The 18,645-nt window shown below is 34.0% G+C and overlaps 3 protein-coding genes across 4 annotated transcripts; 2 read left to right on the forward strand and 1 right to left on the reverse strand.

Moving 5' to 3' along the window:
• The first annotated feature begins 220 nt into the window (after positions 1-220).
• LOC108456607 (E3 ubiquitin-protein ligase ORTHRUS 2-like) lies at positions 221-4,835 on the forward strand. The gene is made up of 9 exons (XM_017755162.2): positions 221-894; positions 1,450-1,982; positions 2,581-2,706; positions 2,947-3,046; positions 3,131-3,192; positions 3,265-3,367; positions 3,563-3,707; positions 3,999-4,213; positions 4,343-4,835. The coding sequence occupies exons 1-9, from the start codon at positions 439-441 to the stop codon at positions 4,658-4,660; spliced, it is 2,058 nt and encodes a 685-aa protein (XP_017610651.1). The 5' UTR covers positions 221-438; the 3' UTR covers positions 4,661-4,835.
• A 650-nt stretch (positions 4,836-5,485) lies between these two features.
• On the forward strand, positions 5,486-13,602 carry LOC108456608 (uncharacterized). Of its 2 annotated transcripts, XM_017755164.2 has the most exons (19): positions 5,486-5,832; positions 6,740-6,781; positions 6,874-6,951; positions 7,945-7,998; positions 8,097-8,198; positions 8,853-8,964; positions 9,305-9,350; positions 9,514-9,585; positions 9,896-9,958; positions 10,054-10,208; positions 10,316-10,380; positions 10,894-11,044; positions 11,202-11,307; positions 11,406-11,541; positions 11,670-11,734; positions 11,821-11,985; positions 12,471-12,543; positions 12,639-12,718; positions 13,243-13,602. In XM_017755164.2, the coding sequence occupies exons 1-18, from the start codon at positions 5,829-5,831 to the stop codon at positions 12,683-12,685; spliced, it is 1,536 nt and encodes a 511-aa protein (XP_017610653.2). In that variant the 5' UTR covers positions 5,486-5,828; the 3' UTR covers positions 12,686-12,718; positions 13,243-13,602. The 2 variants fall into 2 exon arrangements, with proteins under 2 accessions (XP_017610653.2, XP_052877106.1); XM_053021146.1 differs by lacking the exons at positions 6,740-6,781; positions 6,874-6,951.
• On the reverse strand, positions 13,296-17,851 carry LOC108456610 (protein DETOXIFICATION 16-like). Its single transcript, XM_017755166.2, has 8 exons — positions 17,331-17,851; positions 15,131-15,675; positions 14,955-15,041; positions 14,792-14,848; positions 14,476-14,714; positions 14,175-14,293; positions 14,002-14,088; positions 13,296-13,913 (listed from the first exon to the last, which is right to left on the reverse strand). The coding sequence occupies exons 1-8, from the start codon at positions 17,673-17,675 to the stop codon at positions 13,845-13,847; spliced, it is 1,548 nt and encodes a 515-aa protein (XP_017610655.2). The 5' UTR covers positions 17,676-17,851; the 3' UTR covers positions 13,296-13,844.
• Positions 17,852-18,645: the final 794 nt, after the last annotated feature.

Below are 18,645 nucleotides of genomic sequence, written 5' to 3' on the forward strand. Positions count from 1 at the left end.
ATGGTTTTTTTAAGGTAAGTATATAATAGTTTTAATGAAAGTAGATATTTAAGTCAGATCAATTATCAATAAATGAGTGATGTGAAATAAAAGATTACTTTATCTCCAATTGCAAACTGTCCCATAAATAGTTTTAACAAGCAAAAAGTAAACGAAACGAACGACAATTGAATGGCAGAAAGGTAAAAAGAATATAAGTAGAAGGACAATATAGTCAATTGGTGCTAATTTAGTGCTTCCCCTCTTGAAATTCAAAACCTCTCAAAATTTCCATTTTGGATCCCCGCCTTTCTGAATCTCAGTTTTCCCTCTTTCCCCCCCAATTTACCTCTCTTTATAATCCTCTAAAAAATCTCGTCCCAAAATCCAACGGCTCTTATACTGTGGATTGAAACTTCTTGTTGTTGTTGTTGTTGTTGTCGTTGTTGTTATTTTTTAATGGCGCACCATGTGTTTCAGCTTCCTTGCGACGGCGACGGCGCGTGTATGCGCTGTAAGGTTACTCCTCCGACGGAAGAAACCCTCACTTGCAGCACGTGCGCCACTCCTTGGCACGTGGCCTGCTTAGCTTCTCCGCCCGAAACCCTAGCTTCTACTTTACAATGGCACTGCCCTGATTGCTCCGGCGATCCTCTTCCTTCAGCCTCGGTCGCCATAGATGGAAGCTCCAGTGAGCTTTTTGCGGCTATAAAGGCAATAGAGGCCGATGAGTCGTTGACAGAGAAGGAGAAAGCGAGGAAGAGGCAGGAGTTGTTGAGTGGGAGAGTTGAAGAAGATGGTGAGAAAGAGAAAGAGAAAGGTAAGGAGAAGGAGAAGGAGAGCTCTGTTTTGGATGTTCTTGATGGAAGCATAAACTGTTCGTTTTGCATGCAGTTACCTGACAGGCCTGTTACGGTTCGTATTCTCTTTTTCTATGTTGCAGAGGATTGTTAATGTCCTGCCTGTTTCATTAGATATTACCTAGTTTAGTCCATTTTTCTCTTCTCTATGGTGCTTTATTTTTTGTTTGTTATTTCGATTATCTTACTTTTGTTTTCAATATTTACTTCATATATTATTTTGTTCAGATGTTCAATTGGCCAAACTGAAGTATTTTTTAGACTAATCTTATTCTTTAGCTCTAAAAGGTAAATCTAGTTTGCCATGTTAAGTGATGCTACTATTTCAAGCTGCATTTCATATTTTGTTTTTGATTATTTAGTTTTACCTGGTCTGTTAGTATGTACTATTAAAAGTGGGTTGTTATGCAATTTGAATAGATTATTACATTCTTTAAGGGTGAAGCAGATACAGCCATTGGAACAGGGTGTCATTGGTTTCATCTTCAAAGCTGGAAAGGGGTTTAGTTTACTTTTGATGGATTATGCAGTTAGATCATCTCCTTAAGGGTGAAATGATTACCTGTTCATTGATATTGAATATTGATATGTCTTATTCATGCCGTTTCAGACACCATGTGGCCACAATTTCTGCCTTAAATGCTTCCAGAAATGGATAGGCCAAGGAAAGCGTACTTGTGCAAAATGCCGGTCAACAATTCCTCCAAAAATGGCAAGCCAACCTCGTATTAATTCTACACTTGTATCTGTTATCAGAATGGCAAAGCTATCCAAATCAAATGTTGCAGCTGGGCCTCTGAAGGTTTACCATTTTATACACAACCAAGATCGACCTGACAAGGCTTTCACTACAGAGCGAGCACAAAAAGCTGGCAAAGCAAATGCTGCTAGTGGGAAGATATTTGTGACTGTACCACCTGATCATTTTGGGCCTATCACTGCTGAAAATGATCCAGCTAGAAATCAAGGTGTTCTTGTTGGTGAATGTTGGGAAGATAGATTGGAATGCCGGCAATGGGGTGCTCACCTTCCACATGTTGCTGGTATTGCTGGTCAGTCAAACTATGGTTCTCAGTCAGTGGCACTCTCAGGAGGTTACGAGGATGATGAGGATCATGGAGAGTGGTTTCTCTACACTGGAAGGTTTGTTATACATGTTAGTAATATGCTAACTCATCATTTTCATTGCATTTGCTTATAAAGGAAACTTATAAAGGCAAATGAGTGTGATAACTGTTTGGTGCAGTTTATTTTGATGTTTAGTAGCCACTCAGTTCTTTGTTCAAGAACAGTTGGTTGTAGGGTGTTAAGGTAACTCTAATCTTTTTGCCTCTACTAAAGAGGCTACTAAATTCTTTGGATTGGAAGGGGAATTTGCAAATTTCAACTCCCATTTGACTGTTCTAGGAGGCCTGCATGTAAATTTTCTTTGTCTTCTCCAACATTCCAAGGTTGATTGTTGTTTTAATGTTGCACCTTGTAGCTAATGAAAACAAGCGTAGAAAGTATGGTAGATAAGCATGGTTGATGTAGCTTCAGTGAACATTCTATGTGGTAGTGGCTGTTATTCTTTTTTGGTTCTGGGAAGAACTTAAGGATCTGTTCTGCTGCATTCATAGCATGCTGACATTATTCAAAACTGTTTTCAATAATTATTATCTTTTTCTGGTAAGCTTAAGTTTATCTGTTGACATTTATGCATGTATGCATTTGACAATTTTTTTTTTGTTCTTAATGTCAGTGGAGGTAGAGATCTTAGTGGAAATAAGAGAACAAGCAAGGAGCAGTCATTTGACCAAAAATTTGAGAAGATGAATGAGGCTTTGCGTGTAAGTTGCAAACACGGTTATCCTGTTCGAGTTGTAAGGCAAGTCTCATTATTTGTAGATTAACTCTTTGTTTCTGTAAGTGGTTGTCTGTTATGTATATAGGGCATTTGGAGCTTAACTAATAGGTTGGCATTTTTAGTATGAAGGTTCAGGAGGCTATATGTCATTTTTTTCCTGGTTGAAATCACTCCATTTTAGTCAGTTCTTTTTGTGTCTATAGTCTTGTCACAATAGCCTACATGATTTTACCTGATAAAAGCTTGTGTCTTGATATGTAGGTCGCACAAAGAAAAACGATCTTCGTATGCTCCCGAGAAAGGGGTGAGATATGATGGGGTCTATAGGATTGAAAAATGTTGGCGAAAGGTTGGAATGCAGGTACCATGTTTTTACCACACATCAAAGTTGTCTGCTATACTAAGCTTCTGTAAATTACTTTGCTGATAGCATTTCCTCAATTAGGGGTTTAAAGTTTGCCGGTATTTGTTTGTAAGATGTGACAATGAGCCTGCCCCATGGACAAGGTTTGTGCCTTCAATATGCTTAAATTGCCTCCTTCATGGGGATCGACCTAAGATTTTTTGAACTTACTGTAGTGATGAGCATGGGGATGGACCTAGGCCGTTACCAGCTATTCCTGAGCTGAAGAAGGCTACTGATGTATTTGAGAGAAAGGAAAGTCCATCATGGGACTTTGATGTAAGAGATGACCTTCTATTCATTGATTTCTTTATATTAATGTTTCTGTTATGGATAAGGTTTTATCTGCTGGATATAAGTTAACTAGTGAAATACCTCAACTCCCTTTTCTGAGTTTGGTCTTCATTATCATCTACAATCAGGTTCCCTTATCTGTAAGCTTTATATTTTTCTGTATGTTATTAATTCAATCAGGAGGAAGACAGCCGTTGGAAGTGGAAAAAACCTCCACCTCCTAGCAAAAAGCCAGTGAATGCAGCTGATCTTGAAGAAAGGAAAAGGGCAAGGAAAGCTATAAGGAAAGCACATAATACAAGTATAAGAGAGAGACTCCTGAAAGGTTTTTCTCATTCTCCTGTCACGAGTTATCTGCCTTTGCTATCCTGGCCCTAGTCTGCATGTCTTGTCTAGTAACTAAAAGGATCTGTAGCTTGTTTGATAGTCTTTTTTATTCATTGTTTAATGTGGAATTAGTTGAAGGCAGTGAGCAATGAAACGAATGGATCAATCATAAGGTCAAAATAAAAACAGATAGAGGAGAGAACCGATTCTATTAATTCAAAATAATGCAAAACAGCATAATTCACCTCCCAAGGGTGTTCCGTGTTGACTTCATATGTTTTCTGTGCAGAGTTTAGTTGTCAAATCTGTCGTCAAGTTATGAATCTCCCAGTTACAACTCCTTGTGCCCACAATTTCTGTAAGTCATGCTTTGAAGGTGCATTTGCTGGTAAGACTGCTGTAAGAGAGAGGAACAAAGGTGGCCGGACACTTAGATCACAAAAGAATGTCCTGAACTGTCCTTCTTGCCCAACTGATATCTCTGAATTCCTTCAAAATCTTCAGGTGTGGTGCATCTTTCAATTTTTTTCTTTTACCTAATTTCAAGAGTGCATAATGTCTTTTGCTTTACTTGCTGAATATATGTAGTAACGTTGAACGTAGTTTAAATACCATATGGAATTAAATTGTCAGGTCAATCGAGAACTAATGGATGTGATTGAATCATTGAAACAAAAGAGTGAGGAGAATCAGGAACCTGCTGAAGAGTTGAGTGAAGAACAGATAAATGGATCGGTTGAAAATGCAGACTTGGATTCTGGTGATGGTGAAACTGGTAAGAAAAATGAGAATGCCGATCCAGAAGGTGACTCTCAGAATCCTCCACTTGATTGCGAAACAGAAAGAAGTAGCAAGAGGAGGAAAGTGGATACTGCTCAAGTGACAAATGATGAAAATGACTCTCCATCAAGCATCCTCCAGATGCAATCATCTGAAGGTGATATCGAATGACATGTTTTCTTTAACAGGAATTTTTATCACAAAGTTTAAGGTTTCTTTTTCCCATTTCTCTTTTAAGTTGTTTATAGTTGTGGTTAAATTCCACAGTTTTATTTCTTCCAAGAGTGGAACTGGGACCGTGCATGGTTAGTATATTAATCTTATTATGTTGAGCTAGACTGGATAATTTTCTCCCACCTTTTTGCCTCTTATTTTCTTATAATTTATTGCTCCTTTTAATGCACTTGAAAATTGGACAATGAAATGAATGTAGGATAACAAAAGCAAACATTGGTTTTTTGGGTAAGAAATTAGAGGTTTTATACTAATCAGTCTTTATTTCGTGCCCTTATGGGTTTTCTTGTCCCAATAATATTAAATAAAAATCAAAGCCAATGTCGAGATGAGGTTTCCTTCATGTACCATGGATTCCATCAATATTAACTCATTGCAATTTCCAATGTTTTAAAAATTGGATTTGTATCAATTCAATATTTATTAATTAAAAATTCATAAAAAATTAATTTTAAAATTGATTCAATTATATTTATTGGTTGAGTGGTTTATTCAAAATTCAATTTAATTTCTTTATTTGGATTGATATAACAAATGTTAATTGTATAACTTTTAAAATTGATTCTTGAATTTTAAAATGTTTTAATTATATCTTTAAATTTTTGATAATTAAGTCATGTAAAATTTTGTGATGTAATTTAAAACAAAATTAAAAAAATTTAAAATTAAAATAAAATAAAATTGGAAAAAAACTTTTTGTAATTTTTACAATATTTTGAAAAAAAAGAATTATTTTAAAATATATTTGATGTCTTATTTAACGATATAATTTGATGCAATTAACTCGTATAACAATCTATTCCTCCCTATCCAAGAAGGCTAGCCGGTCCGGTTCCAAGAATACTGCACAAGATTTTTTTTCCTTTTTTTACAATAAAGTGAACGAGGTTCTAGTGAGAGGTGTCACCGGGAAAATCCGTTCCTTAGGGGACACGACGTCGTGTTTCGCAAATCCGCGAAAACAAACACTATCACGCAATATATAAAGAACCAACTCAGTTCTGTAGTTTTGTTATCTTACGCTACAAAAAGCTCCGAATTCTCTCTTTCTCATTTGCCGCGAAACCCTAGTGTCTTTACACATTTTCCCCTTCTCTCGGCACCCATGGGTATGCTTCTGCTTGTTTCTTTCTTCTTTTTCTTTTTCCATTTTCAGATTCTATGTTTGTATCGATTGTGTATTATTCCTTTATTATGGATCTGCTCGATTTACTCGCTGATTATTTGGAATTTTGATCTGGTTTCATCGACAATTTAAATTGATTTTATTCTCTTCTTTTTTATATTTACATATAAAATTGTATGAATTGAATTTATTCTTCTCAATGCGTTTTAGGAGATGAGAGCTGCCGTTTTCTGATAATTGAGATGTTTAAGCGTTCAAAGTATGAAATGAATTGAAGCATTGAACCTGAGTTGATGAATTATAGCCTGTTTTGTTGAGTAGCGTTATAAATCATATGAAATTTATTTGTAATAATAAACCAAGCCAACAAGTCTTAATTCATTATATTTGGGGATGGCTAGAAGAACGAAAAGACACATTTTTATCTTTAACCATCGAATTTTAAAGTTGGAATGGATATAATGATTTATCACTTCCAACCATCTTATTTGCTACCTTCCACCTTTTACCATGAGCTACGTCGATTCTTTTCATCCTTTTAACATGTGCATCCCTCTATCTGCATCGACACATTTTTATCTTTAACCATCGAATTTTAAAGTTGGAATGGATATAATGATTTATCACTTCCAACCATCTTATTTTGGCTACCTTCCACGTTTTACCATGAGCTACGTCGATTCTTTTCATCCTTTTAACATGTGCATCCCTCGATCTGCATCTTATGTGGACAAGCTACAGTAAATGGTTTTCTCTTATCCTCAAAAAATTTTCGTTTGTAAATGAGATAATCATTATTTCTTTCGTACGGGGCAGTTGTGAAGATTGGTAATTATTGGAATTAACATGTCAACAATTTCTCTGTTTTTCTTTTTTTAATTGGTTCGTAGATATTGAGGCCGAGATCCGTGCATTGCAGCTTGACTCTGCAGGTAGTACACTTAATGTATATGAATTAGATAGTCTTTTCTTTTCTACTTCTTCTTCTTTTTTTTTTTTTTTGAGTTCTATTGACTCTTAACAGAAGATAATAATGGTGTGGTCAATCCTGAAGATGCAAAACTGGAAAAAGTTGAAAAGGGAGATGAGGTGGAGGTGGAAGGTTGGTAGTATTCTTGAACTTTGTATTTATTGTGGTCCTTGTCTTGTTACACTAATCAAGGTAGTGGAGAAGAAAGAATTGGAGAGAATTAGAGGAGGCAAGATTGTCATTGTGGAAATTCATTTTATAATTTCAATATTAAAACTTTTTTAAATTACATTTTTTGCTATCTTTACAATGGCACATTAGCGTTTTTATACTAACTAATTCTGATGATGTTTTGAAGTAGCAGTTAAATTGCATAAAAAATGGATAACTTCTCTTTTTATTTGTGAGACTGATATCTAATGAAATGTTTTGATCCTTATGTGAGTGAATCTTATGTTATCCTGCATGTTGCATTGTTCGATAATATTTGATGCTACTATTAGAATTGATGAGAGATCTCCAGGTGCTGTATTTTCTGCGTGCCTTACATGCGATGGGGAATTTGTATTGCTGCATGCACACTTCAGCTGTGTGTGAACTGCGGTGATGATTTCAATTAGGTTTAGGGTTTATGTCAGCTATGTTGCATGAACTTATTATTTGGTTTCAGACACCATATATTTGATATAGTTCTTGTCAGTCTTTTACAATTAAGATATCTACATCATTCACCTCTAAATTAACCATTTAAGAATCGCAGGACACATGCATAGTAGGATAAATGAAGATTCAATGTAACATAGCAAACCCAGTTGCACTATGTACTTGTTTTCTATATTGATGAACTTAAGTCTTTTGTTGACTCTCTTTTTTCTATTTTATTATTTCACAATGTGCAGGCGGTAAAGGTATACTTGGCAATTACCTTTTTCTTTTACTATTTTTTTAGATCACTAATCTTGTGGAACTTAGATGCAAACTGTTTTTCTTTTTTGTCTAACTTTTCTTCCTGCTTTTATTTCTTTTGCTAAATGTCGAGTATTTTTTCTGCTCATGACAAACTTTTGTTTCCAAGTTGAGTTTTAATCAGAAAATTTTTGATATCTTTGCTGTTGATGATTTCAGGCATGAAGGATGAGGTTCATGGAAGATCTCAGCCAGGCCAGGCAGAGCCAAAAGGTTCCTTCCCTTTTCTCTACCTTCCTGGGTTATGTGTATAATGTCTTTCACTTTAATATTACAATTGTCATCTTCTAATTTATAATCTGGTTGTGCAGTGAAAAACAAGGAAGTAGTTGCTTTGGAAGATGCTGAAGCACAGGAAGAGATGGAAACAAATAAGAAGCGCCACTTGAATGTTGTGTTTATTGGTCATGTTGGTAGGTATTATTACTTTATAGTTTTGTTAAAGTTGGGTTGCATTACATATTAATTCCATTACGACCAGTGTAGGCTAAGCTAGGGAGACAGTTCAAAATTGTACTATCAACCTCTTAAGACCGTTATTTATTATTTGTTTTTGTGAGTTCAAATATATGAGCCAATTGTATGAATTCTCTCTAAAGCAGTTATAAGTTTAATATAACTAGGACCACCTGGTTAGAATTAAATTTGTGAACTTGCATAAATATAGTGCTACTTTTTCTTTTTGTATAATTCAGTGTTACCTTGAACCTATTGATTGTAGCCTCATAAAGAGAGTTTTAGTTTCAAGCTAATGCTGCTTATGGTGGACTAAAAGGATAAATAATTAACAGATTTCTAAGCTTCTAAATTAGAGATTTAAAAACACACCCACAAATGACAATGCCCAGTCTCTACTGATGAGTTGCAGTATGCCTTTTAAAACTTCACAAATTAAAAAGAAAAATGTTAATTTGTAATTCATTTTTCCTTTTTTTCCCAAAAGAAATTATCAAATACTGCTGGTTATCAATGTAATTTAGAATCCCTTTACAGAAGAATCTTGTTCAGTATAAAATAACTAAATGAGCTCCACTGTATGTTTTGAATCTATTTTATTTGATTTTTAGATGCTGGTAAGTCTACAACTGGAGGCCAGATACTCTTCCTCAGTGGTCAGATCGATGACCGTACAATCCAGAAGTATGAGAAAGAAGCGAAGGATAAAAGTAGAGAAAGCTGGTGAGCCATAGGTTTGCTTCATAACTTAGATAGTGGAAATCAATGCTGTTCCATCTACATTTGTTTTCCAAAAGAGCATGCCAATACTGGGATTTGTTCTTTTATAGAACTTGTTTTGAAGGTATTAGTATACTATTACAATTCAAATCAGTAATTTCGTTCTATTGATGTTATAATTATTCACTCTGTCTGAGATGCACACGCATGCATGCTAATACACACACCTATATCCAATATTTTCTTAGTTTACTACTTGAAAATAATGACAAACAATAATGCCTTGCATGCAGAGGATTTTCAGCTATTTCATTATCTGACTTGACTATATTCCTTGTCTTAGGTATATGGCTTATGTTATGGACACTAATGAAGAAGAGAGAGTTAAGGTACCATATAATGGGAAAATGATTTTACCAACTTTGAGAATATGTGTAGTAGCTGTAGTTAATATTTCTGGATATAATTTTTATTATACTGTCTACATTTATTCTTGATTATCTAAACTACTGTTTATCTGAGCATTAATTAAATTTGAATTATTGATTGCAGGGTAAAACTGTTGAGGTTGGAAGAGCACACTTTGAGACTGAGATCACTAGATTTACTATTTTGGATGCGCCAGTAAGGAGATTGCCTAGGAATTATATTGTTATTCCTTTTTCATTTAAATCAATCCTGTCTTCTATTCCTATTTAATTGTTTGTAGGATAATTGATAATACTTTTCAAAATTGAGATATTTTCTGTAACCTTTTTTGTGGCTTTGTTGAAATGTTTTCATTTAGCACCTGTTTTACACTATAGAACACTATTCACATTTTAAAAAATTAATTTTTTTTTCCTCAAGTGAAATGCATCTACTTGAATTCAGATTTGGATACGTTTTTTCCTTTTTAATTAAGACTAACTACAGTTTTGCATTGACCACTTAGGGTCACAAAAGTTATGTTCCTAATATGATCAGTGGTGCATCCCAAGCAGATATTGGTGTGTTGGTAAGTTAGATCTAGTGCCTTTCCTTTTAATGCCTTAATACAATGTACGAATTGCATGTTTTGAATTTTTACACTTCCTCTTGTCTCTTTATTAGGTGATTTCTGCTCGTAAAGGAGAATTTGAAACCGGATACGAGAGGGGTGGGCAGACGCGTGAACATGTGCAGTTGGCAAAGACTTTGGGTGTCGCAAAGCTACTTGTAGTAGTTAATAAGATGGATGACCCTACTGTCAACTGGTCTAAAGAAAGGTGTTTTGCATGCGTTTTCATAACTAGTCTTAGCTTGTTTGCTGTCTTTTGTGTACATTTTTTGTTGTGGATTTTCATATTGTATTGATAGATGTCTTATTCCTCAGGTACGATGAAATTGAGTCAAAGATGACACCTTTTCTGAAGTCTTCGGGTTACAATGTGAAGAAAGGTATTCGAAGTGTTGCTTTTTAACAATTTGCAAGTTGCAATATTTTCTTGGTGATATTTTCGAGATTGTAGAACTGGTCCTTTATGTCATAACAATGACGTAGTGAGATATTGACTCCAGTCCAATCAACAGAAAAGCTGGTTTCAATTAGTTTACGATTTATTTCTTCTTTTTTTCCCTAATTTTTAAAGTTAAATACCTTATTTATTCTTAATTTTCATTAATATTATTAAATACCTTGTTCTTCTTTTAATTCTTTCCTCCTATCCTAAGGCATCGCTCTGTTGTTTAAAAACAGAGGAAAAGTTGCTCTTTTTTAGTTTTCAAAAACAGAGTATCGTCTTCCTCCATTTTTTTTAAATTTGTAAAATTTTTTCATTTATGTAATCTTTCTCAGGCTTTTTATCTTAATGAGGTTTATATTCTATGTTATATTCTTGCTTAATTTGCTGAGAATATAATTAATGCTTTAAAACCAGTTATTTTATTAGTTATTCTTGTTTGAACTTGCAGACGTTCAGTTCCTACCAATATCTGGTCTTCTTGGTTCAAACATGAAAACTAGAGTAGATAAGAGTATATGCTCTTGGTGGAATGGTCCTTGCCTATTTGAAGCCCTTGATTGTATTGAAGTTCCTCTTAGAGATCCCAAAGGTCCATTTAGGTATTGATCTATTGTCTATCTTCCAGAGCAGGATTACTGCCCTCACTACTTATGTGTTTGGTTCTAGTTCCTGCCATCTTTAAGTAGCATGCATTGCTGAATTCTTGGCCATCTTATTTTATGATGCATCTGTTGATTTGTTGCTATTGGTCTGTAGGATGCCTATACTTGACAAATTCAAAGACATGGGAACTGTTGTTATGGGAAAGGTAGAATCTGGCAGTGTGTGTGAGGGTGATTCCTTATTAGTTATGCCAAACAAGGTGCTTTAGCTTTGGAACTTTTTAATTATTTTTGTGTGTATATGTTCATTATTTTTTAAAATTATGTGGGGTCTGAGGATTTTATGCGTGTATTTCAGGCTCAAGTGAAAGTTGTAGCTGTATATTGTGATGAAAATAAGGTCAGATGTGCAGGACCTGGTGAAAATTTACGGGTTAGATTATCTGGGATTGAAGAAGAGGACATATTGTCAGGTTTTGTCCTGTCAAGCGTTGGTAAGTTTTCCTTGGAGTTCTCTGATAACTTTTAGAATCCCTTTCTGTTGTCTTGATTGTTTTTTATTAAAATTAAGTCCTACTTCTCCATTAGTTTTGGGGTTTAATATTATTTTTGCTTTGTGCAGTAAAACCAATACCTGCTGTCACTGAATTTACAGCCCAGCTGCAGATTCTTGAGTTGCTTGAGAATGTATGAGTGAATGTTATTTTCTGTATTACTTGATCAATAAACTCGATACATTTCAAGTATAATGATTGGATGTTTTTATTGTTTAGGCTATTTTTACAGCTGGCTATAAGGCTGTCTTGCACGTTCATTCCGTTGTTGAGGAATGCGAGATAGTTGAACTATTACAGCAAATTGATCCAAAAACAAGGAAACCCATGAAAAAGAAAGTTCTTTTTGTGAAGAATGGTGCCGTTGTTGTATGTCGTGTTCAGGTTCGGAATTCTTTTAATATACCAAAATGGGTATTTGTTTTTTGTCCGTTCAATTTTTTGTGTAACCAAGTAATTTTTGGGGGGAAGGAGGGGTAGTTGGGGTGGGGCTATAATTGTCTAAGGTAGGAACTAATTGAAGATCTTGTCTTCTTTCAAGAAGAGTAGAAACAGAAATAATAGGATAGCATTATTAACTAATGATAAGCCACATATAATGCTTTTTCTGGGGCTCCATACATGATAAAAAAAATACTTGAATTAATTAGAATCAGGCAGCTGGTGCGTAATTCTCTAAGTAGATTAAACTGTCATTATGTCATATTAACCTATTAGTTTGATTCTTATTCTTTCTTTGCACATTGAGTGAGTTATGGATAGTGTTATTAATTGAAGAAAAGGAAGTTTCAGAACTGAATACGTTGGCTGCATTGATCTCCATATGTCTTGTCTTGGGCTTGATAAATACTATTTTCCTTTTTTCTTAGGTTAACAACTCAATTTGTGTTGAGAAGTTCTCAGATTTTCCTCAACTTGGGAGGTTCACTCTTCGTACAGAAGGTAACAGAAAAGGCTTTTTTTTCTTTTTCCTCCATTGTTGATAAGTATTCATTCTTGGGAGCCATGGGGTCTTATGAATTGTTGTATCTATACAGGAAAAACCATTGCAGTGGGAAAAGTCACTGATCTTCCTGTTGCTTAAAACAATTTTGTTCTTAGAGTTGAGAATATAAAGGTTGGCTATTTCTGCTACTTGAAGTTTTTATTGGGTCAGGGTGATTTTCGCACGGTATTTGTCCAATGTATAGATGACAAAGCACTGAGAAAGGACAAAAATAAAATAAGAAGGGTTGGGATCATTTTGTCACCTAAGTATTGCCTCATTGTTGCATCACTTTAGTGTCATCGGAGATTCATCTGCTTGGCTTGATCCCAAGCCTAATCACTTGTAGCATGTATAGGCTAGTTGGGGAATTGGGGATTGTGTTAAAGAAATTATGGTGTTGATACTGGGTGTTTGTGCTTTTTGGATTGGGATCTTGCTGTCGATGCATGCATTATGCATTATGTGGTTTAGACTACGTTGATTACTCATGGTATTCCATGCTATTAGATTAATGCAGTCGGTTATGGCAAGTAGCAGACCCTTTTTTTTTTGGTCATACGGTCAAAGGGACTGCACTTATTTTCATAAACCCTTCATTAGCAACATGGTAACATATACATATTACTAATATGCTAATATACATACCTTGACAGGTACAAACGCGTATACCTAATCCAGTGGCAGCAGGACACCATCTCCGGGAACCATATGAATAGTTGCTTTAGATAATTGCATTACAAATATGCTTTATGTAATAGTATTTATGGGAAGATGAGATGATTAATGATGCTGCTCTGATTGTACTTTGCGGGTATTTATACATTTCATATGAGATGGGTGTATAGTATAGTATAGTATAGTATAGTATAGTACAGTACAGCATAGTTTAGTATGGTATAGCATAGCATAGCATAGCATAGCATATAAATAAATAAATGTAGTGTGAACTTGATTCCTTGCACCCGTTCTCCATTTTATAGTCACTGATGGTGTTCAATTAGTTTGGTTAAAAAGTCACTTATTTTTGTTTTAATCCTTGAATGCTTTGCTTATTTCCCAAAGCCAGCTGGCCGGCCATGAAGGAACTGTTCGTTTAGGTGTCATATTGCCTTCGCTGTGGAATCCAAGATAGTACTGCATTAAATAAATAGATAGATTCTACTCTGCTAATCATATTTTTCAATAACTATATACCATCAACACCATGCATCATGTGAAATAGTCAAAATTTTCAATGCCATTAAACGAGATATGATTAAAGAACCAACTTCACGATAAAACTTCCATTTGCATAGTGGCATACTCTTTCCGTAGCTTTTTGTGCCTAAAAAAAGCAATGTGTGTGTAAGGATGAATATATGTTATAGCAAATCATAGATGATCTAACTATCGAGACAGATAGACTATCTTACCTCTTTCTCCCAGTTCGTTCGAATGGTAACTATACCAAGACCAGTTGCTTGAGCAGCAAGAGCACATATGAGTCCTAGCCATAGCCCCTATTCACCATTTTTATCTTTTAATTTTTGCCCAAATCAATATAGCGGTTGCAAGCAAGAATGGGAAAGAAGATATGAGCTTTTACCTTTCCACCAACATTGTGTACAAAAGCTAATAAAACAGCACATGGAATTCCAACTATATAATAAGATCCCAGATTGATGTATGCTCCAAGCTTCTGCCATCCACATCCTCTAGCATTGCCTGAAATTTAGTTTCATATTAGTACTAAATAATAAGATGTTGGAAATTAAAACCTAGATCTATGGATGTCATGTTTAAGGCGATTAATTAAGTTAGCTCTTTTATCATCATGAAGTTCTAAGTGAAAGATAAAAGTGCAGTAATATACTTTTATCATCATTAAGCTGTAAGTGAGAGAAAACCTGAGAGAACACACTGGAGGGAGTCTAAAAAGTTTGAAGTTGCTACCAATGGCATCATAACCGCTACATATTTAACCACTTCTACTTCATTGCTATAAGCATGTCCCCAAATATTTCGAATCAATATCAAGATCAATCCCACCGAGAGGCCCACGCAAATGGCCACAACTATGACAACATTTACAGCTAAACGGGCTGCTTCCGGATTCCCTGCTCCTAGTTCATTTGAGACTCGAGTGCTGTACAAAATGTCCAACTCATTAAGAAAACGATAAGTAAAATGGCTGAAAATGGAAATGTTATAAGGGTGCCTCACCTTACTGCACCACTAAGCCCAAAGGGTATCATCCAAACCGTGTAAGAAGTGCTATGGCTGAAAATGGAAATGTTGAATAAGTTCGACAATTGCATTGATGAGAAACACACTAATCATTTACGAATTGTTAGCTGAAAATAGCTATTTGATGCTCAAAACTAACCAAATAGAGAGCACTGAAGTTTGTAACTTTGGATTAGGAAGTAGACCTGATAACAGAACCATCATTTCAAACGACCACATCTCTATGCTGCTCACAATCATTCCAAAACACAATTAAAAAAATCATGGCTTCATACTAATCTCAAAATTCACAATTCTTGCCCTTAAGTCTCTTACCAGACCATTATAGCAGAGGGAACAGCAAGCCTAAGAAAAGTGAAAATATTGTGAAAAGCCTCCTTAGAAAATCCTGTCCAAGTCTTGGCACATGAAGGAGACAACTTAACATACAAAACCAACAGCATGACATTGAACCAGTTGGAGATTGAATTGCCCAAGGCTGCTCCTCTAAACCCAAGCTCAGATTTGAAAACCATGACCCAACAGATGAGAATGTGAAGCAAAGTTGTGATCCCAGAGCATATCATCATTGGGAATACGATGTTTTGAGTTTGTAAGAATTTGACTAGACATTGAAGGAGACCATATGCAAATAGGCTGGGAACCATGAAACAAGCATACTCTCCAGCTGCCATTGATATATCATGATCTTGGCCCAAAAAAAGTAGAATGGGTGTAGTGTTTATCCATATAATGGCAAGGGGTATGCTGACGATTACAAGGATAAGCATTGCTTTTTGCATGTGAATACCCAGCATTGAATATTGCTTTGCCCCATATGACTGTCCGCAAAGGGTATCCAGTGCCGTTGCCATTCCCAACTATGCAAATGAAGAATAACACATAGGAATTACACTTTCCTAACATAACATACATTTTCAAATAGGCCTGTGGGTTGGTGAGGTTGGTTCCGGTGAAGTGTTTAGAGTTTTCAATTTTTTTGGTAACTTTAGAGTTTGAATTAATTTGAAATTAAATCATTTTTTCATTTAAATTATTTTGAATTTGAATACCTTCAAGTTTGAATATTTTATTGACAGATCAATTATGTTTAACACTTCACGTTTCAAAGTTCGTGCATCTCGAGTTTTTAGAGTTAAAATATTTCTATTTTTATCTACTAAAAATTTGAAAGTTGAGAGAAGAGTTTACTAGATTTTCTTAACTATCGAACTTAAAATTAAATTTAAAATAAAATTTAGTACTTGGGCGAGATAATAGCAAATCACAAGACTTAAAAATGACTGGATGAAGGATAAAAAAAAGCCCTTAGTAAAATAATAAATAGCAATTAAGCTCTTAGGGAAAAATATTATCTTGTTGAGCTCTTAGTGTCCCTCCAAAAATAAACTAGGTCATTCTGTTAATGAAACCATTTGTTAATTAGTTTAACAGTTAACTTTGTTGATATAGCAAATGCTCACATAGTATGCTGACATGTTAGACGGTGTTAATTGAGCATACTGCAAAAAAATTGTGAGTTGAGAAGGCATGCCACGACAGCAAAATTTTAAAAATTAATAAAAATATATACTTCTAAGAATAAATCTGAATAATTAATTATCCAGATTCATTTAAGATGAGTGCAAAACTATAAAAATATATTTTTATAATTTTAAAAAAATTGATTTGGCATATTACGTCAGCACAAAATTTTTTAAAATTTACAGCATGCCACGTCAACACTATCTGACATGTCAGCATGTCAATTTGCCACATAGTAAAGTTAATGGTCAATCAGGTCAACTAATGGTGTATTTTAATAGTAGGGCCTAATTAATATTTTAAGGTCAATAAAATTCAATAAGATATTTTTTTCTTAAGAGTTTAATTGTATTTTTATTAAAAGCTTTTTTATCTTTAAACCAAAAATTTTAATATTTAATGAAAAATAATATAATTCTATTAATTACAGGAAATAATAACTCATCATTAAAAATAATTTCACTTCATTTGATTTTTGATAATATATAAAATTAAACACTTTTAATGCATCAAATATGAATTAATTGAAAATAATATTGATAATGAAGTAAATAATAACATGAAGACGAAATCATAAAATTGAATTTTAAAACTATAGATGATATATTATTGTGTAGACATACTCATAAAATGAAAGATTTCAATGAAGCTTTAATAATTAAATTTGATTAACAAATATTATGCTGCTTGTCTATTTGATACCACTATCTAACAACCACGTTACCTCTATCTTTTGTTTTATCCCTGCTCTAATTCCCACCATTAACACCTATACGCATAAACGTACACAAACATATATATATATATTGACGTAGACGTTCAGATCACCATGGCCGCAACACAAATTCTTTCATCATCTCCAATAAAACCAAAACAAAGACAAACTCATGTTTCAGAACTGAAGACATTAAGGGTTATCTAAATCTTTATTTTAAAAAAAAAAAAAAAAAAACAAACAAAGTATATGTATTTAAATGAGTGACATACTTACCAACAAGCTGAAACCGGTAACAGTAGCAAAGGAAGTAGCCATTGAAGCAGCAGAGAGAGGTAGCTCGCCAAGATGCCCAACCAACATCACTGATATCATCTGTATAGAGTACTGGAATAAGCTCACCCCTATGAGAGGACCTGCCAGCCATACTTGTTTCTTTGCTTCTTCCCATATTATTTTCTTTCTTCTAACTTCATTAATTCCATTGCTGTTCACTGCTTCGTTTTCAGGCGGTATCTGAATCAAAGCTGAAGTTAAAGACTTCCTGTCTTCTTCTCTCTCCATCTTCTTTTGAAGCACACTAAAGAAGATGATGGGGTTGTTGAGGTTTTGATTTTCCATTTAAAATAAGCAAGTGTTTTATTTTTTATTATAGTTATAGACATATGTGGTGGAGCTCTTAACCAATTAATGTTAGCTTTCAGCTGGGCCTGGGATTGAAGGTGTTACCAGTAATTTCAGGATTTGTATGCTCCAACCTTCCTTCCATGGATAAGTAATTTACTCGAGCTCAACAAGTTACGTTGTTAATTAAAATCTCCAGGGTTTGGTGGGATTGGGTTTTTATTAATTAAAAGTTTTCCTTAAAATTATTATTCTACGGTTTTCTTTATTTATTTTGTCCCATCAATTAAAAATTCTCATTCTCATTTTCTTTTATAGTTCAATATTTTTCATCAAATAACTTTAAACATTATGAATATGTGAACCAAAACCTAAACAATTTTTGTTTTTCTGATATTTGACAATGATTGTTAGATCTGCTTAATTCTAAGGTATGTTCTTATATTTGTCAATAAGTATTAATCCACCGTAATAATTACTAAATCGTTACTTAGAGTTCACTAGCTAGACTTTAAAAAAATTAATAGCACAATGATTAAAATAAAAATTTTCGAATAGTTGAGTTACTTAATTAAAAACTTTTGAATAATTTAATGACGATTTTATAATTTTAAAATCGAGTGAGTAAAACATAAACTTACAAATAATTTAATAATTATAGATATAATTTACCCTTTAAATTTCATTATCTTTCGTATTAATTTCATAAAAACTGGTACTACATCAGATTTCATAAAATTTAAATATCCTCACTTTAATGTTGAATCTTTAGCCACGAAACGGCAACATCAAAATATATAAAAATAATGGGATCTAAAGTCAATATTTTATGTAATAACAACAAAAAACTAAGTAACAACAATATTGACATATTTCATTTGTAATATAAGTCAAGATTCGTGCCCTCCCATATTTTAGATAATTCAATTTCTATCCCTAATCAAAGAACACAACTCCAACAAAGTCA

This window comes from Gossypium arboreum, chromosome 11, assembly GCF_025698485.1.
Source record: "Gossypium arboreum isolate Shixiya-1 chromosome 11, ASM2569848v2, whole genome shotgun sequence".
Lineage (NCBI taxonomy): Eukaryota > Viridiplantae > Streptophyta > Magnoliopsida > Malvales > Malvaceae > Gossypium > Gossypium arboreum.

What these genes read in the sequence shown, in the direction of transcription:
- LOC108456607 (XM_017755162.2), top strand. Translation starts at nt 439, where the DNA reads ATGGCGCACCATGTGTTTCAGCTTCCTTGCGACGGCGACGGCGCGTGT. An exon ending in TATCCTGTTCGAGTTGTAAG is followed by an intron (nt 2,707 to 2,946) that starts GCAAGTCTCATT and finishes CTTGATATGTAG; the next exon opens with GTCGCACAAAGAAAAACGAT. An exon ending in GGCGAAAGGTTGGAATGCAG is followed by an intron (nt 3,047 to 3,130) that starts GTACCATGTTTT and finishes TTCCTCAATTAG; the next exon opens with GGGTTTAAAGTTTGCCGGTA.
- LOC108456608 (XM_017755164.2), top strand. An exon ending in GATAAAAGTAGAGAAAGCTG is followed by an intron (nt 8,965 to 9,304) that starts GTGAGCCATAGG and finishes TCCTTGTCTTAG; the next exon opens with GTATATGGCTTATGTTATGG. An exon ending in TTCTTGAGTTGCTTGAGAAT is followed by an intron (nt 11,735 to 11,820) that starts GTATGAGTGAAT and finishes TTTATTGTTTAG; the next exon opens with GCTATTTTTACAGCTGGCTA.
- LOC108456610 (XM_017755166.2), bottom strand. Translation starts at nt 17,675, where the DNA reads ATGGAAAATCAAAACCTCAACAACCCCATCATCTTCTTTAGTGTGCTT. An exon ending in ACTTCAGTGCTCTCTATTTG is followed by an intron (nt 14,849 to 14,954) that starts GTTAGTTTTGAG and finishes TTCCATTTTCAG; the next exon opens with CCATAGCACTTCTTACACGG. An exon ending in GGGCTTAGTGGTGCAGTAAG is followed by an intron (nt 14,715 to 14,791) that starts GTGAGGCACCCT and finishes CATTTTGTACAG; the next exon opens with CACTCGAGTCTCAAATGAAC.